Source organism: Saccoglossus kowalevskii, chromosome 19, assembly GCF_978046115.1.
Source record: "Saccoglossus kowalevskii chromosome 19, keSacKowa6.1, whole genome shotgun sequence".
NCBI classification, from domain to species: domain Eukaryota; kingdom Metazoa; phylum Hemichordata; class Enteropneusta; family Harrimaniidae; genus Saccoglossus; species Saccoglossus kowalevskii.
Genome location: NC_140659.1, coordinates 21,865,766 through 21,889,977, shown reverse-complemented (window position 1 = coordinate 21,889,977; position 24,212 = coordinate 21,865,766). Strand labels below are relative to the sequence as shown.

The 24,212-nt window shown below is 34.0% G+C and overlaps 1 protein-coding gene across 1 annotated transcript; it reads left to right on the top strand.

Annotated features, from left to right (window-relative positions):
- Positions 1–2,346: 2,346 nt before the first annotated feature.
- On the top strand, positions 2,347–19,708 carry LOC100368186 (RYamide receptor-like). Its single transcript, XM_085493749.1, has 4 exons — positions 2,347–2,742; positions 18,539–18,952; positions 19,059–19,274; positions 19,571–19,708. Exons 1-4 carry the CDS (start codon positions 2,347–2,349, stop codon positions 19,706–19,708), a joined length of 1,164 nt encoding a protein of 387 aa, XP_085349875.1.
- Positions 19,709–24,212: the final 4,504 nt, after the last annotated feature.

Sequence of the window (24,212 nt, the reverse complement as noted above, 5' to 3'; positions counted from 1 at the left end):
CACACGACGCACGCTGTCATTGGAAAATGCACATGAAATCGTTAGAGAGAGGCCGTCAGAGAAACGTTTAGCCACTAAACATGGCAAATCCGTTGCATATGTTTGCCATTCGTTTATTCTATTGTACAATACGTTAACTAACCTTGAGATTGGGGCAAAGTGTCGAATTCCAAATGCTGAAAACAATGCACAGGTTTTCAAAAGCACTAATATTTTGTTGTTTTATTTAGTTATTACAACAAACATTTACACTTTTAAAATTGACGCCCCCTGAGGTGCATTTGGTGGCTATTCGTTTATTTCATTTTTCATCACAACAATAGCACTGAAAATAATTATGTTATATTGAACGCAACCTGAAAATAATATTTGGAAATTTGCTTCCAATTTTTCAATTATCAATTTCGCAGCAGGTCTGTTATGAACAGTTCGCCCAGACCACAAAGACACCGATAGATAAAATGTAAGCGTGGGAATAATAATATCTTCAGTTTATACTTTAATTACGAAATTATCTATTTGTTATTGGTTAAAAGTTGGAATTTGGCATTGAAACCACGCCCATCCATATCCCTGGTCGAAGAGGCGCCACAATTTCACACACTCTGGTACATTTCATTATTATCGATTCAGGGACACACTATATAATTTGGGCTAGTTGTTCAGACTGTCTTAAATAGTATAACAAGATTACCCCTACAACATATATAAATTTTATTGTTCAGGATTGTTCCATACTTGAGTTTAGGTGTTTTCACTAGTGTTGCATAAGCGTTCTATAATTGGCGTTCCATAATCCGCTCGCAGGGACCTATGAGAATTACGTCTTAGTAACGTATTTGGTTCTGTGACGAAACTCCGCCCCATGAATAAATAATTTTGTAATTAAAGTATGAATCAATGATATTATGATCTACACTTCTGACTAATTAGCATAAAACGCGCCGTTTACTTTTCGCACGCTTACATTTTATCATCGGCGTCTTTGTGGTCTGAACGAACTTTCTATAACACACCTGCTGCGAAATTGAAAATTGGGAAATTGGAGGCCAATTTCATTTTCGGTTTGAACAATTGGTGTTTAATATATCATAATTCACCGTCATTAGATTCGTATTCTCAGTCACTTCTTATAAATATTTTCAGTCACTTCGCTATTGTTGTGTTGGAAATTAAATACACGAATGGCCACCAAATGCACCTCAGGGGCAATAATTTCTAAAATGTAAACATTTATTTCGTTGTATTGGATTTCAAAAGATGGTGCCTCCTGGAGACCTAGACGCAACCCGATGCCATCTACTCCCCATTTAACTATAAAAAAATCTGTGTGACGAGGTAAGGCACATTATACAATTGACTAAGTAGTCATGAAGCCTCATATATGTTTTTCCTCAGGTCTCTGGTTTTACGTACCTTTAACTACATTCCTAATACGATTTTCCTGCATGTAATTGAAATTCACGGACTGAGCATGCGTGAAATACAGATATTTATAAGCTGAAATGTAATCAGTGATCTATCATGCGATTTAGCAATATAATTATGGTGTAAATACATGCTCATAATTATGTAGTAAAAGAAGTTGTAATCGAAAATAGTAAAAACTATTCTTGCAGGTGAGTCGCAAGGGTAGAATCTAATTCTCTTCATACCTTATAAATGATCAGTTATAGAAATCCAAAGTAAATACACGGCACGAAGGAGAAAAATATATTTTAATGTGAATGTGAACTGAATTAAAGGATATTATCTTCGTCCAGCTTAACTAACACAACGTGTTTTGAGAAAGCATGATCTGTTTCAGCGTGTTCTAGTAAGTATATGTTTCTAAATACGTCGTTGACTCGAATCAACATTTCTATTATAATGTTATCTTTGTTTCTAACTAACGTATGTAGAACGCAGTATCGCATATTTGAAAAAATTTGAATATAACTTAATAATACAAATAATTAAACACCTTATGTTCTCAAACCATAATTACAAACATAAATCAAAACTATTATTTGTTGACACTACGTTATGTCTAGTTCTCTCTAGAATTGTTTTCTAAATGCGTCATTTGATTCATACTCCTAATTCGGAGCAGTTTCGATATTTTGAGCATTTGAAATATCTAGTAATAAATGTATGTTGTTCTGTGTGGTGTTGTTATAGAGCTTCATCACAAGCACTGTAGACCAATCGTCTCGTCGTGGGTAATTCAGCGCATTACAGTCAGGATCAAGGCGATTGGAAGACTCACCTGCTTCATATACATTATGCAGTGTGACGAGTGATGCATGCGCCGAAACATACAGTCTTTGTGTTTTTTTCAGCGGTGCTGTATGTTCAGAACCTACGATGGAGACGACTGAAGAACCAGTCTTCGCTCTGCCGAGTGAAATAAGCGACATGGATTATGAAGAACTGATTCAATGGTTCAAACAGTTTCTCAATATCTCTAACTACGAATTCTACACTGCAGAAGACCTGGCTGTACATCGAATAGAGCAAATACTCATGACGATCGGTTTTATCGTCACCATCACCCTAATTATCGTCGGCAATCTAATTGTCATATGTGTTTTAACGTTTGGTACACGGACATGGACAGACTTGAATATTTTCCTGATTAATTTGTCTCTGGCTGATCTGACGATGGGTATATTTTGTATGCCGTTTACATTCCCTACAATTATGAAAGGACATTGGATATTCGGCAAAGCCATGTGTCCCATAGTTATATCACTGCAACAGGTAGGTCATATACAATATCCTTTCGTTTCTGAACACAAATGAGGGTGAATTTCCTAGACAGATTGTAATACGTATTATAGACACTTGTAGCTGAAGTCCATCTTTATTTACAATATAGCTTGACATATTTGAGTGGGATAGCTATAGACTAAAGATTGGATTATTCACTGTGCGAATACTCAACGCTTGATATTTGACTTAGCGTGTCCGCCCAGCACCGGGAAGTTTGTGGATTCTACTCTCGTTGTATTCGCAACACACTAACAAACGTCATGAAACTAACATATGCGTATGATGTAAGGGATTACATTTAATGACAACATATCCTGATACCATTAATGGCGTTATATCATGTCCTAATGGATCGTAATAATCCGTTTCCCATATTTCATTTCGGTGATCTGTTGCTGAAATATTCAACAAAGACAATTATGCAAATAACTCATTTATTAAATTTATTGCCTAGGCATGTGTGTTCAACACTTTAGCAACAAGCTGAAGATAATGCGGTTTGGCCTAGCAATCAACTAACAAATATCAATCACGTTTTAGTTTATCCCATAACCAGCACGTACTACATTATGCATTCTCGAAAGCAACCTAAGGATTACAGAGCCACGAATGAAGGCGATGAGCATAAAAAATCACGTCTTATCGCATGACTCAGTGACGATGCGTTGGCCATATGTATACGTATATAACAGTGTGAGAACCTCTCTTGGCGAATCGCGCGACTAATTTTCTTGGATAACAACAGACTTATCTGCTTATTAAAAGCTGATTTATCAGATGCCATATAGAATTTTTGTTTTTCAATTTTGTCATTTGTCAGTCTAAGTTAGTCATGTTACATTGCCAAGTATAGGTAACAGTTGCATGTCTGCGAGTATCACTGAGAAGAATCTATTCTTCGTGAGATTTATAAGTTAAGCTGACGCTAGCTGTTGTCGACGTGTTAGGTGTTTCGTAGTTGTGTATGTTTAGTTCAGCAGTTGCATCGTTCGATGTCTACGTGGATTGAATCTGCCATAATCTGTGCAGACAAAATGGTAGTGTGAACTGACGTACACTGACTATGTAAGTTCTCAGAAAGTCGCAGTATATTTAATCATTAACTATTGTGTTTACTGCGCTATAGGGCTGGCAACATTTCGTAATCAATATTTTGATTCTTGGTAGTAATTGGTGATATTAATTATGATATAGTCTGTAAACTGTTAAGTGGTTATCTATCAGTACTGCCAATCACAATGTTGTCATATGCCACATAGTTATGATTCAAATTTGCTATGACAGATTTAAAACGTGCACGCATTATTCTTAATTCAATTGAAAATACTATTTTACGATTGTGGAATTTAACGCATTGATAAATTCATATAAAATAAAAGCGCAGCTTACGGATTGGCCCTTGTGCGTCCGTGCGTCCGTGTGTCCGTGAGTCCGCGCGTATGTGGGTCCGTCCGTGCGTCCGGTCCTGTATCTTAGACATACGTGGACCAATCACATTCAAACTTCATACATACACATTGATAACTCACGGGGACTGTGCCATGCATGACTTGTTTAACATACCTTTTACGTAATACATTATGTTGTTATTTAAAAAATAAACCTAAATTTGGTACGGTTATCATTCGCATACAAAGCAGGCGCAAAATTCACGATACTATACCCTAGTAAATTAAGGTAGCGGGACTATTATTTGCATACTTGTTTTCATCTTCTAATTGTGACTAAATGACTACAAATAGACCCAGGAAAGTATATATTTTTAGAATCGCCAGACTTCAAGCTTTTCACAAGTGTATTTTGCATGCCTGTATCTGCATTCTACGACGCGTTACTCAATCAAAGGTGAAAAATGACTTTTTCTGTAAAAAAAATAATTACGCATTTATGCTGGTGATAAGAAGTATTTGTTTCACTTTTCCTAGTTGTTCAATAGTCTGGTAAATTGAATGTGTCTGGTCAGTTAAAATAGTTTGTCTGGACACATTCAAATTCCTCTCACTGTCACCTTAAAGCTGTGAAAATTTGGTGTTAATCCGACGACAATAAGTATACGTTATATTTTGTTAAAGACCTTGTATTTTGAAAAACATAAACTCCCAGAAAACGTCCATGAAGTAACAGCAAAGATTTTCAAGCTTGTTTATCACCACAATCAATTTGTTTTCCCACCAAGGTCTGTTTTAATATGTGTAGGGACACCCAAATGTGTAAGGCTAATGGAAACCAAAAAATTAAAGGAATGGGATAGTTATAATTGGATAAATTCGGCATATGAAAACACCAAAATAAATGATTTTTTTTCAGTGGCTGTGTGACCTTGTGTCTGACACATTCATATGCAAATGACTAATCTGTGAAACAAACAGAGGCGGAGACAAACCACTCAAATGTTTGGAAACACGCATTGTGTGTCAGATAGCTACTGATAACACATCCTAACATTGCTTTGTCTTGAGTTTATCTTTGAAACTTATAGGCACACAGATTAAACCTGTATTGTTGATTTTGGAAAACACTACTGAGGCTGCCTTACTTCCCTTCAGAAAATATACATTTTAACCAACTTACACGACATTCTATGTTATGTTGACTTTATCACGTGAAAGTTTATAGTGCATTTCATCAATTAATAAATAAATGTGAAAATCGTAATTTTCAACACAAATAATTGTCTCGCTACCTTAAATGGTTTACTGTTGATTTATGTTTTAATTATCATTGTTAATGTGTCCATATAATTATGTGCGATGAAGTCTCAAACTTAAGTGTGCGCTTACATGAGGCTTTCAGTAAAAGGGTCATATGTACAAATAGTTTGAATTAATAATGTGGTTGATGTTTTGTTTTGTTTTTTGCATTTTTACGTTTTTCGTTCAAATCGTAGGAGCATATAATGTCTCTAACATTATGTTATTATAGTATTGCGCCCTACTAGACAGCGGAGGTAGGAATAGTTTGGTCATACTAAACTTGAGTGTGTTATAAACAATCAACAATCTGATGAGGAGGTCTAACTCAAACCACACGCACACACAAAAGAATGAACTAATCATTATTATTTACGCCAATCTTATTTAGAACGCCTCTAATTGTACACTTGAAGAACCGCCTGTCCTTGTTTGAATAATTCATACTAGTCTTGATTATTCTCAAGTCCTGTTAATGTGAGGGGAACAAACAATGAGAATGGGATGGCACACTTGATACATTAGATACATCAGGGAGCAGATCCACAATCCGCACAACTTACAAGAAAACAGTATTTAATTTTCGGGAATTACCTATAAAATATTTTTTTTTAAAGTTACACTGTTAACTGTCAACATGCGAGACATCTACAACGAACTCCAAGTACTATGCTTCTGGAACTATCTTGGACAAATTCCTAGTTGTTTCAGACTACCCAAGTGTACTTGCCACGATAACTTGGAGGTTATTCCTTGACTGCAAATACAATAATATGAGTTTCCTTTAAGTAATTGAATAGTAGTTTTAACACTTTTTAAATGCATAAACATATTGAGGTTTTGAATATCACATGTAAAAACAGTTCTTGGAAATGATTAATAATTAACAATTTTAAAATAGAATGATAAAATGTAATATCAGACAGATTTTTGTATATATATATATATATATATATATATATATATGATGGAATGAAAGTTATAAGCGTTGAATATAAATCTATATACATGTTTTGCGATTTTGAATGCGATAAACTTAATCTGTCCTTCAATGCTATCATATTTTTGTTTCGATTTAATATATGGAAATAGTTCATCCATTGAATTTCACAGTGACTTGGTTTCATAAATTGTGTGGTAATGAAAAATATTTATAATAATTTGGATTTCCAAGCCTAAAACGACTGTGCAATACATGTAAATAAATGCAGTACCTCTATGTAGGAATATTCTATAAATGGATTTTGAAAATCAACCAGATATTACATTACCCTCGAAATTTTCTATTATTTGGAGAAACCCAGCGTAAACAACTAAACTGATAGAACCTGGTTCCACGGCGGCACAGCTCAATACAGCTTTCTAAGTAATCACATCAGTTAGAGCAACATTTAATAAAGGATGTGCCCAAGTAATATGAATATATCCAATCTTGTAAGTAACTTTGTATTGACTCGTAAAATAGTTCAATTGATCATAAACATTGCATGTAAATATAGGAAACGAATTTATTTCTCCGAAATGAACAAACCTGAAAAAGCTGTTAACATTACACGTGTCAAGTATCAAAGCAAAATACATAGAATACATTTCAAATGCGCGTTTACTGAAATGCTAACAATATTCACATTTTTTTTTTTACTTTTTTGGCTTACGGTTGTAGCCGAGTTGGGAAAACTAATATTTTCTGTCAAAGGTTTAGCAATGCTTTGTAGATATTATTATATTGGAGATTCAACACCATCAACTTTTTGTGATTGCCATAAGATGATAATTTTGGTTATTATTTTTCAACGTGTTCAAACAGTTTGGTTCATTCGTAAGTATTTATTTAACTACCACTGATTTTTCCTGAATATAAATACAATTTCTTAAATAAGTCTTATCATACATGATTGTGCGGGAGTTTAATGTGAACATGTCTCCACCTAAACGTTGAAAACTGAATAAGCTTGTCATATTTCTACTTCCCGTGCAAAGTAAAATTTCTCTTTTACATTTGTTGTACCCCTAGCTAAAAGGAATATCGATAGACAATGGACGAGATGCGTGACATTGCATAAATCATGCCATATTATCTACTGGAAAATAGTAATAAAAATGAAAACTTATATGAATTGTATTCAATCCCTGCAAATTATGTTACTTTCTCAAGTTCATGAAATATAACATCAATAACATTTTCAATGAAAATCGTAATAATGTATAAAAAGGGATTAGGCTGCCAGACCCTATTTCAACCTGCTGTTCTTTGAATGAGACTTCTAACATCTTCATGTTTGCCGAATTTCAACTTTATTAAACAGTAAATGTCTCCAGTCCAGTAAGGCATAGTATATCTATTCAAAACACATCACAGTTGCATCACTGTTTTTTGAAAAGTAATTCAAACAATATTGTATGCCGACGTTCTCATTTTTATTTTATACAAATATATTATTTTATAAACAATTCTAATGAGATATATATCGTTTCCTCATTTATTCACATGTGACTATCGTATGTTTTGAAATTACCACAATGCTTCAAACAAGTTTCGGCGAAATAAATATACGCGGTTTGTTTGTTTGTTTGTTTGTTTGTTTGTTTTCGTTTTTGTCTATTTAACGAGTAACTAACGAGTCAAAGGTCAGGGTACAGGTTCCTCAAATTAAATATGTACAGATTAATTGAAATACACAGAAACCACAGCATAAAAATAAAAAATGTAAAACTAATTATTATAACATGACGCCTAAAAGGGTATAATTTGCAAACATAGTTCAACTGTTCATTAAATTTTCAAAACGTCTGTGTTGAATATTTAAACATACTGGTGTAGCTCCGCTCCAAGGTCAAATTGAATAAATTTCAATTTTGAAATGATTTAAATAATTTTGTCACATTCCGGATTGAGTATGAAAACAAGGATTGGTGGAAAATTCAAGGACAGTAGTAATAGAAATTTGTCTACCTTTTTAGAATAGCAATGTCAAAATGACTTATACGTAATCATAGCATTTAATTCGCAATTTATCATGCTCGGTATCCTAAATGTTTGTTTTTCCCTTCAACATCAAAGAAAGTATAAATCTAGAAATTCAAATTTCTTGAAAAATGTATAAACTTGTTTTGTTTTTGTTTTGTTTTTGAACATCCTGAAAATGTAAACGCTACGCTGTTCATTACATTCTGAAAATGTATAGGCTTCGCTACGCTGTTTATTACATTCTGAAAATGTATACGCTACGCTACGCTGTTCATTACATTCTGAAAATGTATACGCTACGCTACGCTACGCTACGCTGTTCATTACATTCTGAAAATGTATACGCTACGTTACGCTGTTCATTACATTCTGAAAATGTATACGCTACGCTACGCTATTCATTACATTCTGAAAATGTATACGCTACGCTACGCTGTTCATTACGTTCTGAAAATGTATACGCTACGCTACGCTATTCATTACATTCTGGAAATGTATACGCTACGCTGTTCATTACGGTGATGTCCGCATCGTGTACACGGAGTTCGAGTAAGCAAACAAAATCGTTAAATATTGCTAAAGGCATGGAAGAGAAAAACTCTAATGAGAAATACCAAGGTCACATATCTAATTTATAAGCTATTTCCTTTTCAAGTTCGAGTTTACTTGTATACTTTCATCCGTCAAATACATTTTATAAATGTTTTCACAGATTAAATCCTAAGCCGTTGATGTTTTTTACTGAAACCTAATTCCATCATTCTTTTTTTCAATATTCATTCCGGCAGATTAATTACTTTTACTGATTAAAAAATCTTAAAAACAAATGCCGATAGGTGAATGAATGTACCACTATAAATCAACGAACAAAGTGTGGGAACTAACAATTTGCTGTATAATTTGGACGGGCTGCTGTGTCAATTTTACCGAAATTTGGTATTGCCTGGTTAAACCAATAGCTTCATACATACTTGGAGCGATCGAAAGTACAACGCCACCTATACTATGCTTGCGGATATATCTTTACGTTTGTTTTTCATTATAATCTTAAAAACATTTAATCAATCTAAATTAAAACAAATAGCTAGAAATTAATATGCTATGACGTGGATGATAATTTATAAAACGTTTAAATACATAAATTCTGGACACACAATTTTATTAACATTAACATGTCAAGTATCAAAGCAAAATATCTACAATACATTCAAATGCGTGTTATTACCTCATAGAGGAGAGTGAACCACGATAAGTCAGCAGGATCATCAGGAAACAACACAGCTTGGAATGAATAGCGATTTATTCGAAATCGGAACCACACCGCTGTAGTAGGATAAATCTACTGATGAGATACGAAGATTTACACAATATGTGTATCGACTGTGATATCATTTGTGGCGATGAAAGTGATATGACTCATGGTGCATGATACCTTTATTAAACTATTAAACAGAGATATATCATATAGCAGGATATGGATAAATCAGTTGTCAGATGGTTCCATATTTGCCCAATTAAGCCATTGCTTGATTCAGTCCAACTTTTTGACTGGATTTGTTTCAGTGTTGAAATATAAAATGACATATTCATATAAAACAGTTAGGTCGCCTGAGGTTACAGACACATATTTAATTTAAGGAACGCTGTTTACTATACACAATGGACTAGTAGAATTAATAACAAGATACAAGTTTGAACTAAATTATTCGTCTCGACGTTAATAGCTATATAGATTCGATAAACTGTTTGTTATGCCAACAAGCGACCAACACACAGATTTCAAAACATAAACGCATCACAATGGTCGGTCTTTTTTTTCAGACCACATGCGACCAAATAAAAATGAACAAGAAAACGGTTTCGATAGATGTCACCTGGGCCGGCGGCAAAACCACTATAAAATTCAGACGAGCAATCGATAATGGCTCTGTGAGCCCAACAAAGCATATTGTCAACATGCACATCAATCGTGCGACCCGCTAACCTAAATGCATATAGCAAACAGCCTCTTCAAAAGTCGCGACTATTATTTTGCAAACGCACTTAAGTGTCTTAATCGGCCGTTGGTATCTATAGTAACGCTTGGAACATAACATCGCAGAATACAATCTGCTGGTGTTGAAGGAGATTGAAACAATTGCCTAACAATTTTACCAATCTTAGTTGATCGCAGCAAGTCTGTGGATTGCATAACTCCCGGGAATTAATCAGATAGTACCGACGCATATCGGATGTCACCACTAACTCAAACCTTGATTCGTTAAAAGTCTTCCTTTATTGTCAACATAATTATTATTCAACGATACAAAAACATAAAACCAAAAGAGTAAAGTTTGGATTAATATTAATACTGTTGCATCAATTGTTGTAAAATTACTACAAACATTCTAAGCATCAACGCAAATCGAAGCGAGCAACATATAAGTAGCATCGTTTCCGAGCTGCTGATTATTTAATATTGGATTCCAAAAATTAAATGTGTAAATTGAAATAGATGCGCTTAACAATTAAAATCACAATTCATGAACTTTAACCTCTTCATGTATTAGATACTTTACTTATCGACACACCAACAAGTTTTTAACAATACTTTGTCTGATTAGTCACCCCCACCCCCACCCCCACCCTCTGTACTACAATATGGCTCCAAGATTATGCATATATTTCAGGATTAATGATGCATGTTGGATAAATATACGAAATGAACATTACGAGATAATCTATCAATTCGTACAAGGTTTTAATAAAAAATTCAACTTATCGTAATATACATTTGTAAGGATGCATTAATATAGCTTAAGGACTGAGGCAATTTTATTTATTCATCCGGGGCTAAAAGGTTTGAAACTAGTTTCTTGAATTCAATTCGACGCTGAATACGAAAATCCGTTTTTGGATTAACAAAGGTTTTGGGTAACAAATTATTTTTGTACATGTTTGACCAAATTTATAGCAAACATTTTATTTTTGTTGGGTAAATTCTAATATTATTCTGATAATATTAAATGTAATAGGGTGGTAATCATTTGCAAATATAAATGTGTCTACAAATAGTCGGGAAATTTAAAACACTTAGGCTAAAACATAATGGCAAAATCCTACTGTATACACACAAATCAATCATCGCCACGAGAATATTTGATATTATTTCAGATTATAATGTTGCCCCTACCTTACATTTGTTTGGTAAGTAATAAACCTAACATACCCAAACCTTACCGATCTGAAATTATTTGTTAAAAGTTGGTTATCAAAGTAAAATATTGTTGAAAATTGCGAAACAAATGTTTTCACTCAATATTTGTGTTTGTTAAATGTATTTATGTTTTTTTTTTCACGCAAAGTTCCTTCATAAATACAGATATGATTATTGATATCAATAATATGATTGATACAATATTATTTTACAAATCAATAATAAATATACGATGGAAAGGAAATTGATCTTTACAATATTGCACCTTTGAAACTAGGCGGCTTTTAACATATTGATTTCAGTGCTAGTGCCAGTATATAAAATTGTATTCGGTATTATGTTACATTCAGGCAAGTAGTCTGTTTATTTCAACATACGGTTTCACAAGGAAATCTACAAAATAGTGTAAGATTCGTGTTCAATGTAATAATCCTCTGAATCATTGAATGCCCGCGGTATTAAACATTAGAATTGCGGCATACTTTGACATTTCCCGTATTATATGCCTGCTGTAATTGAATGTGATAAAAAAAAAACGTGTTGTCGTCATATAACCGCTAAGGATGCTCGATACAGTTTCAGTTTTGAAATGTGTGCATGTTATTGCGCATGGTATGCGGTGTGAGCGTTGCGGTGTGCGCGTTCGTGTCTATAGAATATTGCTTTTGAACAATTGCGTTATATATCATGAACATTACTGTATTCTCTGGGAGTTTTGTGTTCCTTATAGGTATTCAGTGTTATATAATTTCTTTTTAAAGTTATAGGAAATGTCGATTTTTTTAGTAATTTCAAAATTAACTCTGCGTGATAGGTATCATTCCTACGCCAAGTATTAGTATAGTGCAAACTATTAACATACCTTGGAAACTCGTTTGCAGTCATTATGTTACTTTGTATCTAAAGTTTCCAAAGATGGCATTTCTTTGTATACCATCGAAAGATTCGTGTTTCCTTTCATGGACTCCTAACATTATAAGACAATTTTCTGAAAAACGAGGTTGTGTTGTAGTATCCGAGGGTACACGCAGTCAAAATATCCCCACATTACAACTTTATAAATCACTCAAAATGCATATACGTATTGACTCTGATGGTAAATTATTTCCGGAGATTATTAATCTCGTTTAGTTTCATAGAAATACTCAAATCTTATTTTTATCAAAAGTTACTCAATTTACAACATAATTAGGTAAATCTTTGCTTTAAGACATATGTACATCTTTTCAGCAATGTATATTAATATATTTAATTGTTTATGTTGTTTCACCAATTTGAGCATTCCCTTGCGCAATATGCAAATACAAAGAAAAGACTCGTATTATGAATGTGTGTATCACGACTGCAATCACAAGATCAATCTTTCTCTTATCGGATAAGGTCGAGAATATCCATTCGATAAACACGTTAATGTACCAGGGTTTGATTTCTCCTGAATCCCCGGGTTACTCAGTCATTCATTGCAATGTTATGCATGGTTATCTCCTGAAATGAGATCACCGGTGAGCTGTACTATGATGCAAAACCGGTTTCAAATACGGATATCTAATATCAATTAGGTCTTAAATAGTAAAGTGTTGAAGTGGGGTGTGCCCCGAAACAGTTCTGGGAGGGGGGGAACTATATTGTCTGTGAGTCTGATCTTGTAAGTCGATAACTTACATATGGGCAATCTATTCTTGCGTCATTTATCGTGTTGCCTATACATTAAGAGTAACGATATAATACTTTTCAAAGTGATTTTCAATATTCAATTGTGCTTGTAATAAAAGGATGTTGCGTTATAATGTTCACCTCTCACGAGCTTACTGCCTCGAAAAGGTTTCTATATACATATTTACAAGAGAGTCTCACTTCAATGGACATTACTGTTTAATCTGCATGTGACATACACACGCTGTAACATTACACTCATGCTTTAAGTGTAGAAAGGAACGCTTACACGAGTCTATGGCAATCAATTATTTTGTCTACGAAAATTGAATTTTCAGTCTCCTCCACTTGTCTTCGCCTGATATATCTTTAAAATAATTGTAACAGAAATAACATATTGTTAAAAGCATATTTTTGTTCAATTGTAGAGTAAAGATGTGCACTGATATAGTAATATATCTAAACCATGCTATATCTAAACCATATCTAAACCTGTATTCAAATTATTACTCTTGTCATTGTACAATATGTGCTTTCCGTTATAGTTTTGCTTGTGAGTATCAAGAACGGGATTGAATATGACCATAGCTACGAATGGACAAACGCAAAACTTCCAATCATAGATGAAGCATGCTATTAGCATTTTACAAATATGAACACATACCATATTCTTTTCATTCCCACCAACTATGGATAGTGTCATTTAACGTGTTTGGTGGTTTATCACAACACCTTGTAACGAATATATAAATACTATTTGAATAGGAATATAATAATTGCGCTGGTAGTTAATAGTAACATTTTTGACAATGGTACACACAAAATGGATCTATTTGTGCCGAATATACTGTAACAGGTTATGCTAAAAATAACCTATATCTCACACAACTCTGTTCACTTGGTGAAACCCTACATGTTTTCTTTAATTAGTATTTACGGGAAATCGACAACTGTAATCACACAACTTAATTGATCTAGCTGAATAAATATATGAAATTTACCACAGTCAGAACACTCAAATAGCTAATTGTCTTTAACGAGTGGACGCGTGCGAGGACTCGCAGTTCCATTTCCTTTAACTCGTTTAACGCTAAAGTCATCTTCCACAAATCAGAGCGACATAATTGTTGCAGATATATTCAGCGTTAATGGAAGATTCGCAAAATAATGCACCAACATATAGCGCTCAAAAGAATAACCTACGTTTCAGGTTGTTTTCTAAATTAGACTTGCTGTGCAACAGTTACCCTGCGTATTTCCTAATCTGTTGTGGTTGATTTAGTTTTCATGATGAAATGAATGAATTATACAGCTTATAACGTACCTTACTAGAATCCACTTTAAATCTGTATTTTTGTGATTGTGCGTTTTTGCCTCATAGGTAACGTGAACACCAATCAATGAATTTGATATGTGCTTCCCTGTGGTAACATCGTGCTGAGAGCGGACTGCTTTTCATCATTTCCAGCTGCATTGAGACTAATTAGTCGCAAGCTGTAGGATATTTCCGTCACGACTCCAACACAATTGTTGAAAGAAAAGCTGGGGCATATGGGATGCATTCTTAAATAATTAATAACTATAGTTGTTTATTTATATTATAATACTTCATCTTATAATCTCGAATTACATTCATTCGCACGGGTTCATTTTGCAGCAATGTATGACATTTTCTTGTCATTTGACAAGTTTCATATGTTTAACGTAGTCACCAGTATATAGCGTAAACTTTTGTCAAAATTGATAATTTTATGGCGATTTAAATTTGCTATTCTGAGCAACTCTTGCAGGGAGGAACCTCGTACGTTTTGTCGGAACTATTGTTAATGAACACGATGATTTAAGTAATGTGTGGATTTGTGCGGGACCAATATGCAAATAATTAACATAAACAATCACGTGACAATAAACAATTTCACTACGTATTTTGAAATATATCATCTCAAATTAACAAAATACATAATTTAAGTTTTCAGAGACAAAAATAATCATATACACCAGGGCATAAATACCCGCAATTGCTACTATTTAAGAAGTATTTGTCATTAGCAGCCACTAACCGAGTATCTTGTTCGAGATGTTCTCGATACAGCTGACTAAAATCAACTTTCGCATTCATGTCTTTATACGGTTTAAAATGGTAACGCTCTCTATGACAACTATTAATTATGTTTGTTGAAATAAATATTTCCCCGTCAGTGATGAGAGACAAGCGAATATGTTAAAACTGCATGACAGGCAAGAAAATGTACAAATAGTTACGTACTAGAAACGTTTCGTTTGTTTGTCTTTGCCATACAGTTTAACCGCAGATTAAACATCATTACACTTTTGGCAGACAAGGCAATATAATTCACGCGTCGTTAAAACGTCGTAAAGACGAATTCGAATGTTTTCTTTAATTGGGAAATTTTAGTCGTATTTACGTCACACTCGAACCGAGCGTGACTGAAAAAAAGTCACGCCACTGAACTCAGACGTTTGCATTATAGAGAACATTGTATCGGCAGTACGAGAACGTATTGACCCCAGCCCGCGGAATTCAGTTGTACATACCTTAAGAAATACATGAGTCAATTAGGAAGGGACATGTTGTCGCTGTAATTTAGTGTGCCTGCCCTGCAAAATCGATTTTTAGGTCTGCTAAAAGATTTATATTGCGTTTGTTTGCAATGACTTCGTAGCACTTTGTCTGAGTGTACTAAATGTTAAGTACAACGAAACAAGGTAGTTTTTCGGCTTGCAGTCTTCGGGCTGTTGAACTGTCCGAGTAACTGTCAGTTACATAGGTAGGAAGAGAATATTTTATTTTTATGAGGAAATTTGAAAGAAAATTGAATTGGTTAACGTAAGTTGTGTCTTAGTTTCTGAATTATACCCCGTGCATTTTTGCCTAAATCACTGCTCTGAAAATCCATTGTTTGGTCTGCTAAAAGCTTAGCAGGGCGTTTGTTTGAAATGTCTTCGTAGCACTCTGTCTTGCCTAGATTTTAAGTAGATCATAACATACACTACGCAGGTGTTTTTTTCGGCTTAAAGTCATCAGATTGTTGAACTACAGGTCCGAATAACTGTATGCAAAATACTAGTATATGTTTGTAAAGAAATTTGGTTAACTGGTTAATAAAAGTGGGGTTCTGGTTGCTGAATTATACCCTGCGCTACACGGTTGTTAACCATGTAACCATACAAAACACTGTCATCAAAATAAATGTAGGTATGAACTGTTTTGTACATGAAATATAATATAACTCTCCGTAATGAAGACATTCTTTCCAGATGATTATCATGACAGGAGTATTATGAAAAAAGGTAATTACGTACATAAATGCATGATAAAATGATACAGTTTCCTTACATAGTTACCAAATTATGAATTATCATATAATTACAGTGGCATTACTAAATCTTACCCTACCTTGGAGAAACACGTACCAACATTCAGGTAGAAAGGCATTACTGTTACATTGGTGAAGAACATTTAAATTAATAGATATGACATTCAATCATCCGCCTTGAACATTTTCCAATCTTGTTAGGCTTCTCGAAATGCCGTGTCATATTTTCAAGTCATTACCCAATAAACAATGAGAGAAACAATTGTTCAGAATGAATTATCGGGATATATTCGCACGTCATACATACAGGTACTCGCTCGGAGTTTGCTAGGGATTTTTCATCGGATGTTAAAGGGCGGTAGTCGTCATATAAAAAAAGAGTCACCATCATACTATTTGGATTTTGGGAAAATCAATGTTTATCAACACAAATGTCGCACATGCGCAGCGCGACGATCACCGCCCTTTAAGTTCAAACAATAATTGAATCTGGTATCGCGTTGAAAGATCAATTTGATTATGGCACTTTCCAACCAAATCTTTTAATGTGTCACACTTGATCCGTGTCTGAAAACCAGTGAAGTACAAAACTGTACAACGATGACAGAAACAAAAATGGCCATCGATAAGTGGACACAATAACTTATAAGTAAACGTGTAATTCACACGAGCTGAAATGAATGATTTGATTGAATACACTGTATACGAAAGCGTGAATACTCTGTACTGTAACACTCAACTTGACTGTCTTACATGCGACAATATGCCACGAATACTTCTAGATGCAATCTAGATGTCACGACAGTGAAATAAAGCCACTACTTATAGGGAAATAAGCCGGGATATTATAATTAATAAAATAAAAATTATAACCGACTATTCACACTTAGCCGATGTATTGTAATGTTTAACGTGTTTGACAACGTTTAATTCACACGTGTTTAACAACGTTTAATTCACACGTGTTTGACAACGTTTAATTCACACGTGTTTGACAACCAGCATGCTCAACATATGTTCAAACGGTGCTTTATGAATCGAGACAAATATGAATTTATATTTAAAAACAACAGCAGTTAACAATGCTATGTTATACCTTAAAGTGCAAAATGCCTCTTTCTTAATTGTACGGTTTGAAGTGGGCTTACTATGAGTTGGGATGTTACACAAATATACCATACATTTTGTTATGAAATAATTAAGCTAGCGATACCGAGAAGGTTCAACCAATCATATCATATCCTGTCATATTTAGCTAGTTTTGACAATTCACTACAACCCAGTCTGTTTAGTGGACAATGGTACTTCGGAAATAAAACATTATTATTATTATCAAAGCAGAATACTCTTGGAGATGAACATGACAAGATGCATATATGACAGGTATCATCAGGGACTATCCAATGTATCTGTAGGTCCAGCCACTAAAACAGTGTCACTTCAGGGGCATGTCAGTACCAGGTTTTACAATTTATGTTTCTACTACATAAGTAAATCACAAGTGTTTTGTGTCGAGTTGTAAAGTGACAAATAGTATTAAACAATTTGTGTTTTTTTCTAAATAATTGTAAAGAAATACGATTCTATAAGACTATAAGCAGCAATCACCAACTTGCAGTTGTCAAGCTTATTGCTATGAACATGTTAAGGGAACACAGCCAGTCAACAAAACAAAGTATTTTAAATCCTAATCCTAAGGCTTTGTCTGACATTCACGGCCCGAAATCTTCTATGGATATATATTTGGGTGAAATGCGCATAATTTTGTAACAAGGTATGCATGATTGTAATTCTAATTAAAAAAATTATATAGCCAATGACTAGCATTGTGTTTAAGATAGGAAAAATTTACACTGTCTGTTGAGTGAGCCGCGAGTTTAAAATGATCTTAAAGTGTCTTAAATTTAACTTATGAATCAATTATATTGTTCTGTTTCAGGTGTCCGTTTCTGTAAGCATCTATACGTTGACCGTAATAGCGATAGATCGGTATTACGCCGTACTGTATCCAATGAAATTACGAATGACCAATCATCGAGCCAGATATATTATAGTCGTCATATGGCTGCTAGCTGTGTCTATGTCTGCTGTACAGTTGGTAACCGCGCGTGCTTCTCCGTATGAACTGAATGACGGGGATGTTGAAGGGGATACTGTTTACTTCTGCTATGAGCGTATGAATCCAGATGTGGCAAAAGCCTATGAGATGTTCATTCTGACCATAACATATGTGATGCCTCTAGTTATCCAATGCTTCGCGTATTACAACGTCGGAAAACGGTTATGGGGGAGACAGTTGCCTGGCAACGCCGATGAGAGTAGGGACATTGCACATAATAAGTCGAAAAAAAAGGTAAGTGAAATGTATTATTATAAATTTTATGTTAAATGAATAACTGTAAGTTTTTTGGATATAATTTAAATGTGGTGTAAAATATGTATGTATGCTTTACTTGCAGATGATCAAAATGCTGGTTACCGTGGTTACGCTCTTCGCCTTGTGTTGGCTACCATTACAAGTGTTCAATGCGGTTCACATTTTTCTGCCATATTTGTACCGTGATGTCGACTCCCAAAATATAATGCGAATCTGTAATAGTTGTTTTTTGTTACTGGCTTGTGCGAACAGTTTCATGAACCCCTTCGTGTATGGTCTCGTCAATGATACGTTTCGGGTAAGTATAAATGGGTTGTTCATTTCTTAGATCGGCGTTCGGAAATATTCTGCTAAAAATAAATGGTATAAATGGCGCAGATTCATTATAAATTTCAGCTAGCAAATATTATAATTGTTATTGATGATTTATTCTTGTTTTGTTTGTTGAAAGTGAACAAACTCATGTGCATGCATATTTAAACATTTCTTTAGTGTTTCCCAGTATAAATTTATACATATGATAACGTTTATGTCGTGCCTTTTCATAACATGTGGTTGATTATTATTTGTTCTGTCTATTCAATATCAACACAGGCTGATTTGAAGAGGCTTATTCTCTGCAGATCCAGGCATAGGAATACATTTCGTAACAGCGGTGTCTCGCAATTCACCCGAACCACAAGAAATACTTCGTGGAAAAGGTCAAGCAACACCGAACAATCAACACACTGATGTATTTGGATCAAGTATTATTACACTGAAACCACAAATGACGTTAATCTATGAAACATACTTTTTTCAGAACGTGTTTTAACCAAGATTTAAGAATGTTAAAAACGCCAGCAGAACAGCAGGCGTTGAAATGGGAAAGAGTTAATCATCAGTGTGTGGCATTAATGGTGTATCGCTATTGTAAATCTTATGTTTGTTGGATGTTTCAAAGTCAAAAAAAAAAACTTTGTTTTTCTACTTTCCTGTTTTTGTTAGTATTTCGTTCTTTTTGTGTTTCTTGGAAAACGATGTAGGTACATAATTTGTAAATGATGCATTTTAACTACCAGATGGATTGTAATGGAAATTGTTACAAAATGCGTCGAATGGTGTTTGATAGATTATGTAATTACTGTGTATGTAATTATGGTGTTAAAGTTGTAGTGAAAGGTACATCCAATGTTGTCTTGGTCGTTGGAAGCAAAGTAATTGTGATATGTTAGGCATTCGCCGCTGAGTTTTAAAAAGTCACGTATGTTGCGTATTCATGTCATCTCCCCATGCGTGTGTTTACAGGGAATTTTGGTGTTTGTTTTTTTTAAATTTATATGTGAGATAAAGTGTCTTCTTAGACACCAGGTCTAGTATGCACTCAGTGACCTTCAATGTACAAATGGTAACTGCAACACGCTCTATCAATCAGCTAATTTTAATGTCGCATTAGCAGCTCCCAAGTTTCTCTGACTATAGCGTTTATTACAGAGTCCAAATACATCAGTGACATGTACATTACAGTATATGATAAAACGCCACCCGCGACCATGAACGTGATTAAATTGTATGATAGATTAAGCATGTTTGACCTTTCAGTGTGATCGCTTTTAGAGGTGACGTCAATTGTTGGAATGGCCTGAAACTATGTTTATCATGCGCTTGGCATACCTACGGGGGTATATACTTTTATTTTTGTAATGTGTGTGTAATTGGAATTACCCTGGGTAATTGACTGTACTATATTATGTAGCCTAATTGGTGTTCGACTGCCAAACCGCAGCGTGGACAATGTAAAAACAAAACAATTGAATGTATACTCTACATGTCTACTTACAAATTATAAATTTACGATCACGAAGGCGAGAATTCGACCCCCAGAAGATTCATCCTCAACATCACTCAGGATACAATGTTAATTAGCCAATAAGAATCTAGACTTGTCAAAGAATGATATAATAATTCTGCCATAATGTTCAGTTACTCAATATGTGCCTTCCGTTATAGTTTTGCTTTTGAGTATTCGTCGTGTGTATTAATATCAAGAATGGCTTAAATTCCAGTCGCACGTTGACTGTATTATTTTCACAACTGAATGATAGTAAACACGAAATTGAATTAAAAATGCATTATGAAATTAATATCGAATTACAAATAAAATATCGTGAACCATAATGGCAAACAGCTATTTGTTTGACCTAAAGCTAACGTATGCTGATGTAAGCATATTGACAAAAACTAGAATCTTATTCGCACGCCGTGTCAGTTAGCAATGTGTTGTGAGCGTTGCGTAAATACAAAGCCATTACAAATTAAATTCGAGGATGCAATGCTTCGTTAGTATCAACGTGAATTGAATTCCCGCTATGTCACTCGAAGGAGATTTTTTTTCTTTTTTATTCAGGTGATGCAAGGGAAAATCTACTTATATGTATTATGATTTGGGGTTATGCTTATTTTAATGGCATTTTTTATTATACGCTTAATATTAGGGATTTAATTGTTTTGCTCATCGTGTAGTGATCAAGGTTAGGAATTGAACACGTCAAAATCCAGTATATATTAGTGTTACTGTATTTCATATTACAACCCGCGGATAAATGTTTAGCAGATGCGATCCGGTTATAGAAATTGACTCATGTTTCTTGTTTTTCATTTATGATTTCATGTTTTATTCTTAACGCTGTGGTATTAATTTTCCCGTCTTAAGAAACAATTAATGAGAACTGAGTAGCAATTCTCACTGCTATTGTGCAAATAGTCTACCGAATGTGTGAAATCGATGAGCGAATGTCCAGAATGTGGAATGATAATTATCATTGGCCATCTGAAAAGCAAGGAATATGATTTTGATAAGTGCCATATTGTTGAATTCATTGTTGGATTGTGCAGCTTGTGTCAACCAGGATAGAAGACGTCGTGGTATCGTTAGAAGGCTTAATTCACACAATAATACATATCGACTGGAACGAGAATTGGGTGTGTATGTTGTATAATGGCCATGTTCTAAGACGGTTGTAATTAGGTATTCTACTAGTATGTTTCGCCAAATCGTTGAACATGAATTCATATTAGGAAGGAAGAGTAGCATCACAGCCAGATCCGAACGATTATCCGAAATACTACTTGAAGACGGAATTCTAGCAACACTAACAAATATCAGTTATTTTTTCACCTGATTCAGTTATTTAGTACGGGCATATTATAAAAAACAGAATAGCATTGATTCGCGCAGCATTTAACATTTAAACTCAGGGTCAAAGTCAAGGATCTGAAGGCATGGTTATTTTTGGAATAACTACATTTATTACAGCCCCAGGTAATTCTAAAGAAAGACAAATTCAGTTTTTATTTATCTTTGATGTAAACATATTTGTTCGAGCTGTTGGTCTCCGATAAAATGTCGTCATGTAAAAGATCGGCTCATATAGGTTGTCGTCCGAGTTGGTGGATCATCGGTTGTCATAACAAAATGTTGACGGAATATCGGGTTGTATTGACTTTTTTGACCAGTAATCATAACAAATAGTTCAGAACTCCTTCAATGCTGTTATATTTGCATTCGTTACAAAATAATAATTGATATATATTTATAAAGCTATCAAGATTGTTTTGTGTTTCAGAAGAGTACCCTCTGTTTGTAAGATGATGTATCAACATATAGGTGTATAGTCATTTTTATTACATTTAACCTATATTATTTCCAAATTTCGTCAATTTAAATTTATTATTCGTTATATTTCCATATTAAGTATTGAAATTATTATTTTTAAAGTAGATATTCCTGTACCATGCTGGATAGTTCAATTGTTTAAAATATTAGTAGTACTAATAAATACAATCGATTTCAAATGGCGACAATTTGCGTCAATTGTTGGTATTTTGATTTTCTCTAACTGCGTACATTTTTATTATTATAGAAATGACAACTTTGCATAAACTTTTACACAATTATATTACATATTATATTACAATAAAATAATTATATTGCAATTATATCACTTTTATTACTTGTAGATACTATTATATATTATTATACATCTGTCACCGTAACACCATAAGTTTCAACGTGCCGTAATTCTGCGGTATTTTACGGGTTATTTTCACCCTACCATATTAGGAAATGCGACACTTAGACAGTACGCTGTCGCATCGACCTCCGCTGCGCGTCGGTCGATACTGCCGCTGTACTGTCTTCAGGCATACTTTGAGGTATCTTCGTAATAATCTTATATTACATGGTGTTTACACATTGAAAATAATTAATTCTTTATTTCATTGGTAAATGTGTATGTCATGTTTTATTGTATGTGACGCGGTTTACACATTGTTTGTATATGCTTTAGACTTTTGTAATCTTTAAATATTAAATCAATTAAACATGATTGTTTGATTCTTTTCTGAAGGTAAGCATTTAACTCCCATCTAACTCGTATGTATCAAACTAGTATATGTTTTAAGCAATTCTTTTTAGAGAGCATTTACTGTTACATTTACGTAAAAAATTGTAAATATATTGCTTGACGTAGACTACCTTAGTATGGTGTGTCACATTTAGTGACAAAAAATCGTTCCATCTTTCAAGCTACTTTAAAATGAATTCTAGAAATGTCGTTTTATGATAATTGTTTTTCTTATTTTGCAATGATAACAGACGACTTGTATTGAGCTAAAACACACGTGGGATAAATGTTACAATAGTCTATAGAATAGTCTAGTTTAATCTATGGCTGAAAGAACTTGAAAAGTCATTTTCTAGCTATGTGCATGCCTTCATCAAAAATATTCACAGTCTGAAACGGCAATACGAAGTAAGCAATACAACTCGCATCCTAGCATTTTACGTTATGTCTGGTTATAAAATGTAGTGAATTATGGGTTAATTGTGACATACACGGGCAGGGGCTCAAATAACCGTATACGCAGGGTAAATAAATGGCGTGCAATACTCCATCTGACAAGAAGGTTTTTGAAATATAAATAATATGAAAATAGATTAAGTGCTCCGAAAAAGCACGTAGACAAGTGAAATATCATGAAACCTGAAATGTATGCCTTCTTTATCATGTTACTTGTCGCTATCAATCTATCACAATCAAGTAACACATGTACGGATCGAGCTCGAAGACCGTGATATGGCAATAACAAATTACGTGATGTTAGGTGACTTCGACTGAAATTGTTATATATTTAAATATTGATGTTGTTACGAATTTCATATAAGATAATGTTTTCTCATTATATTGATGGTACA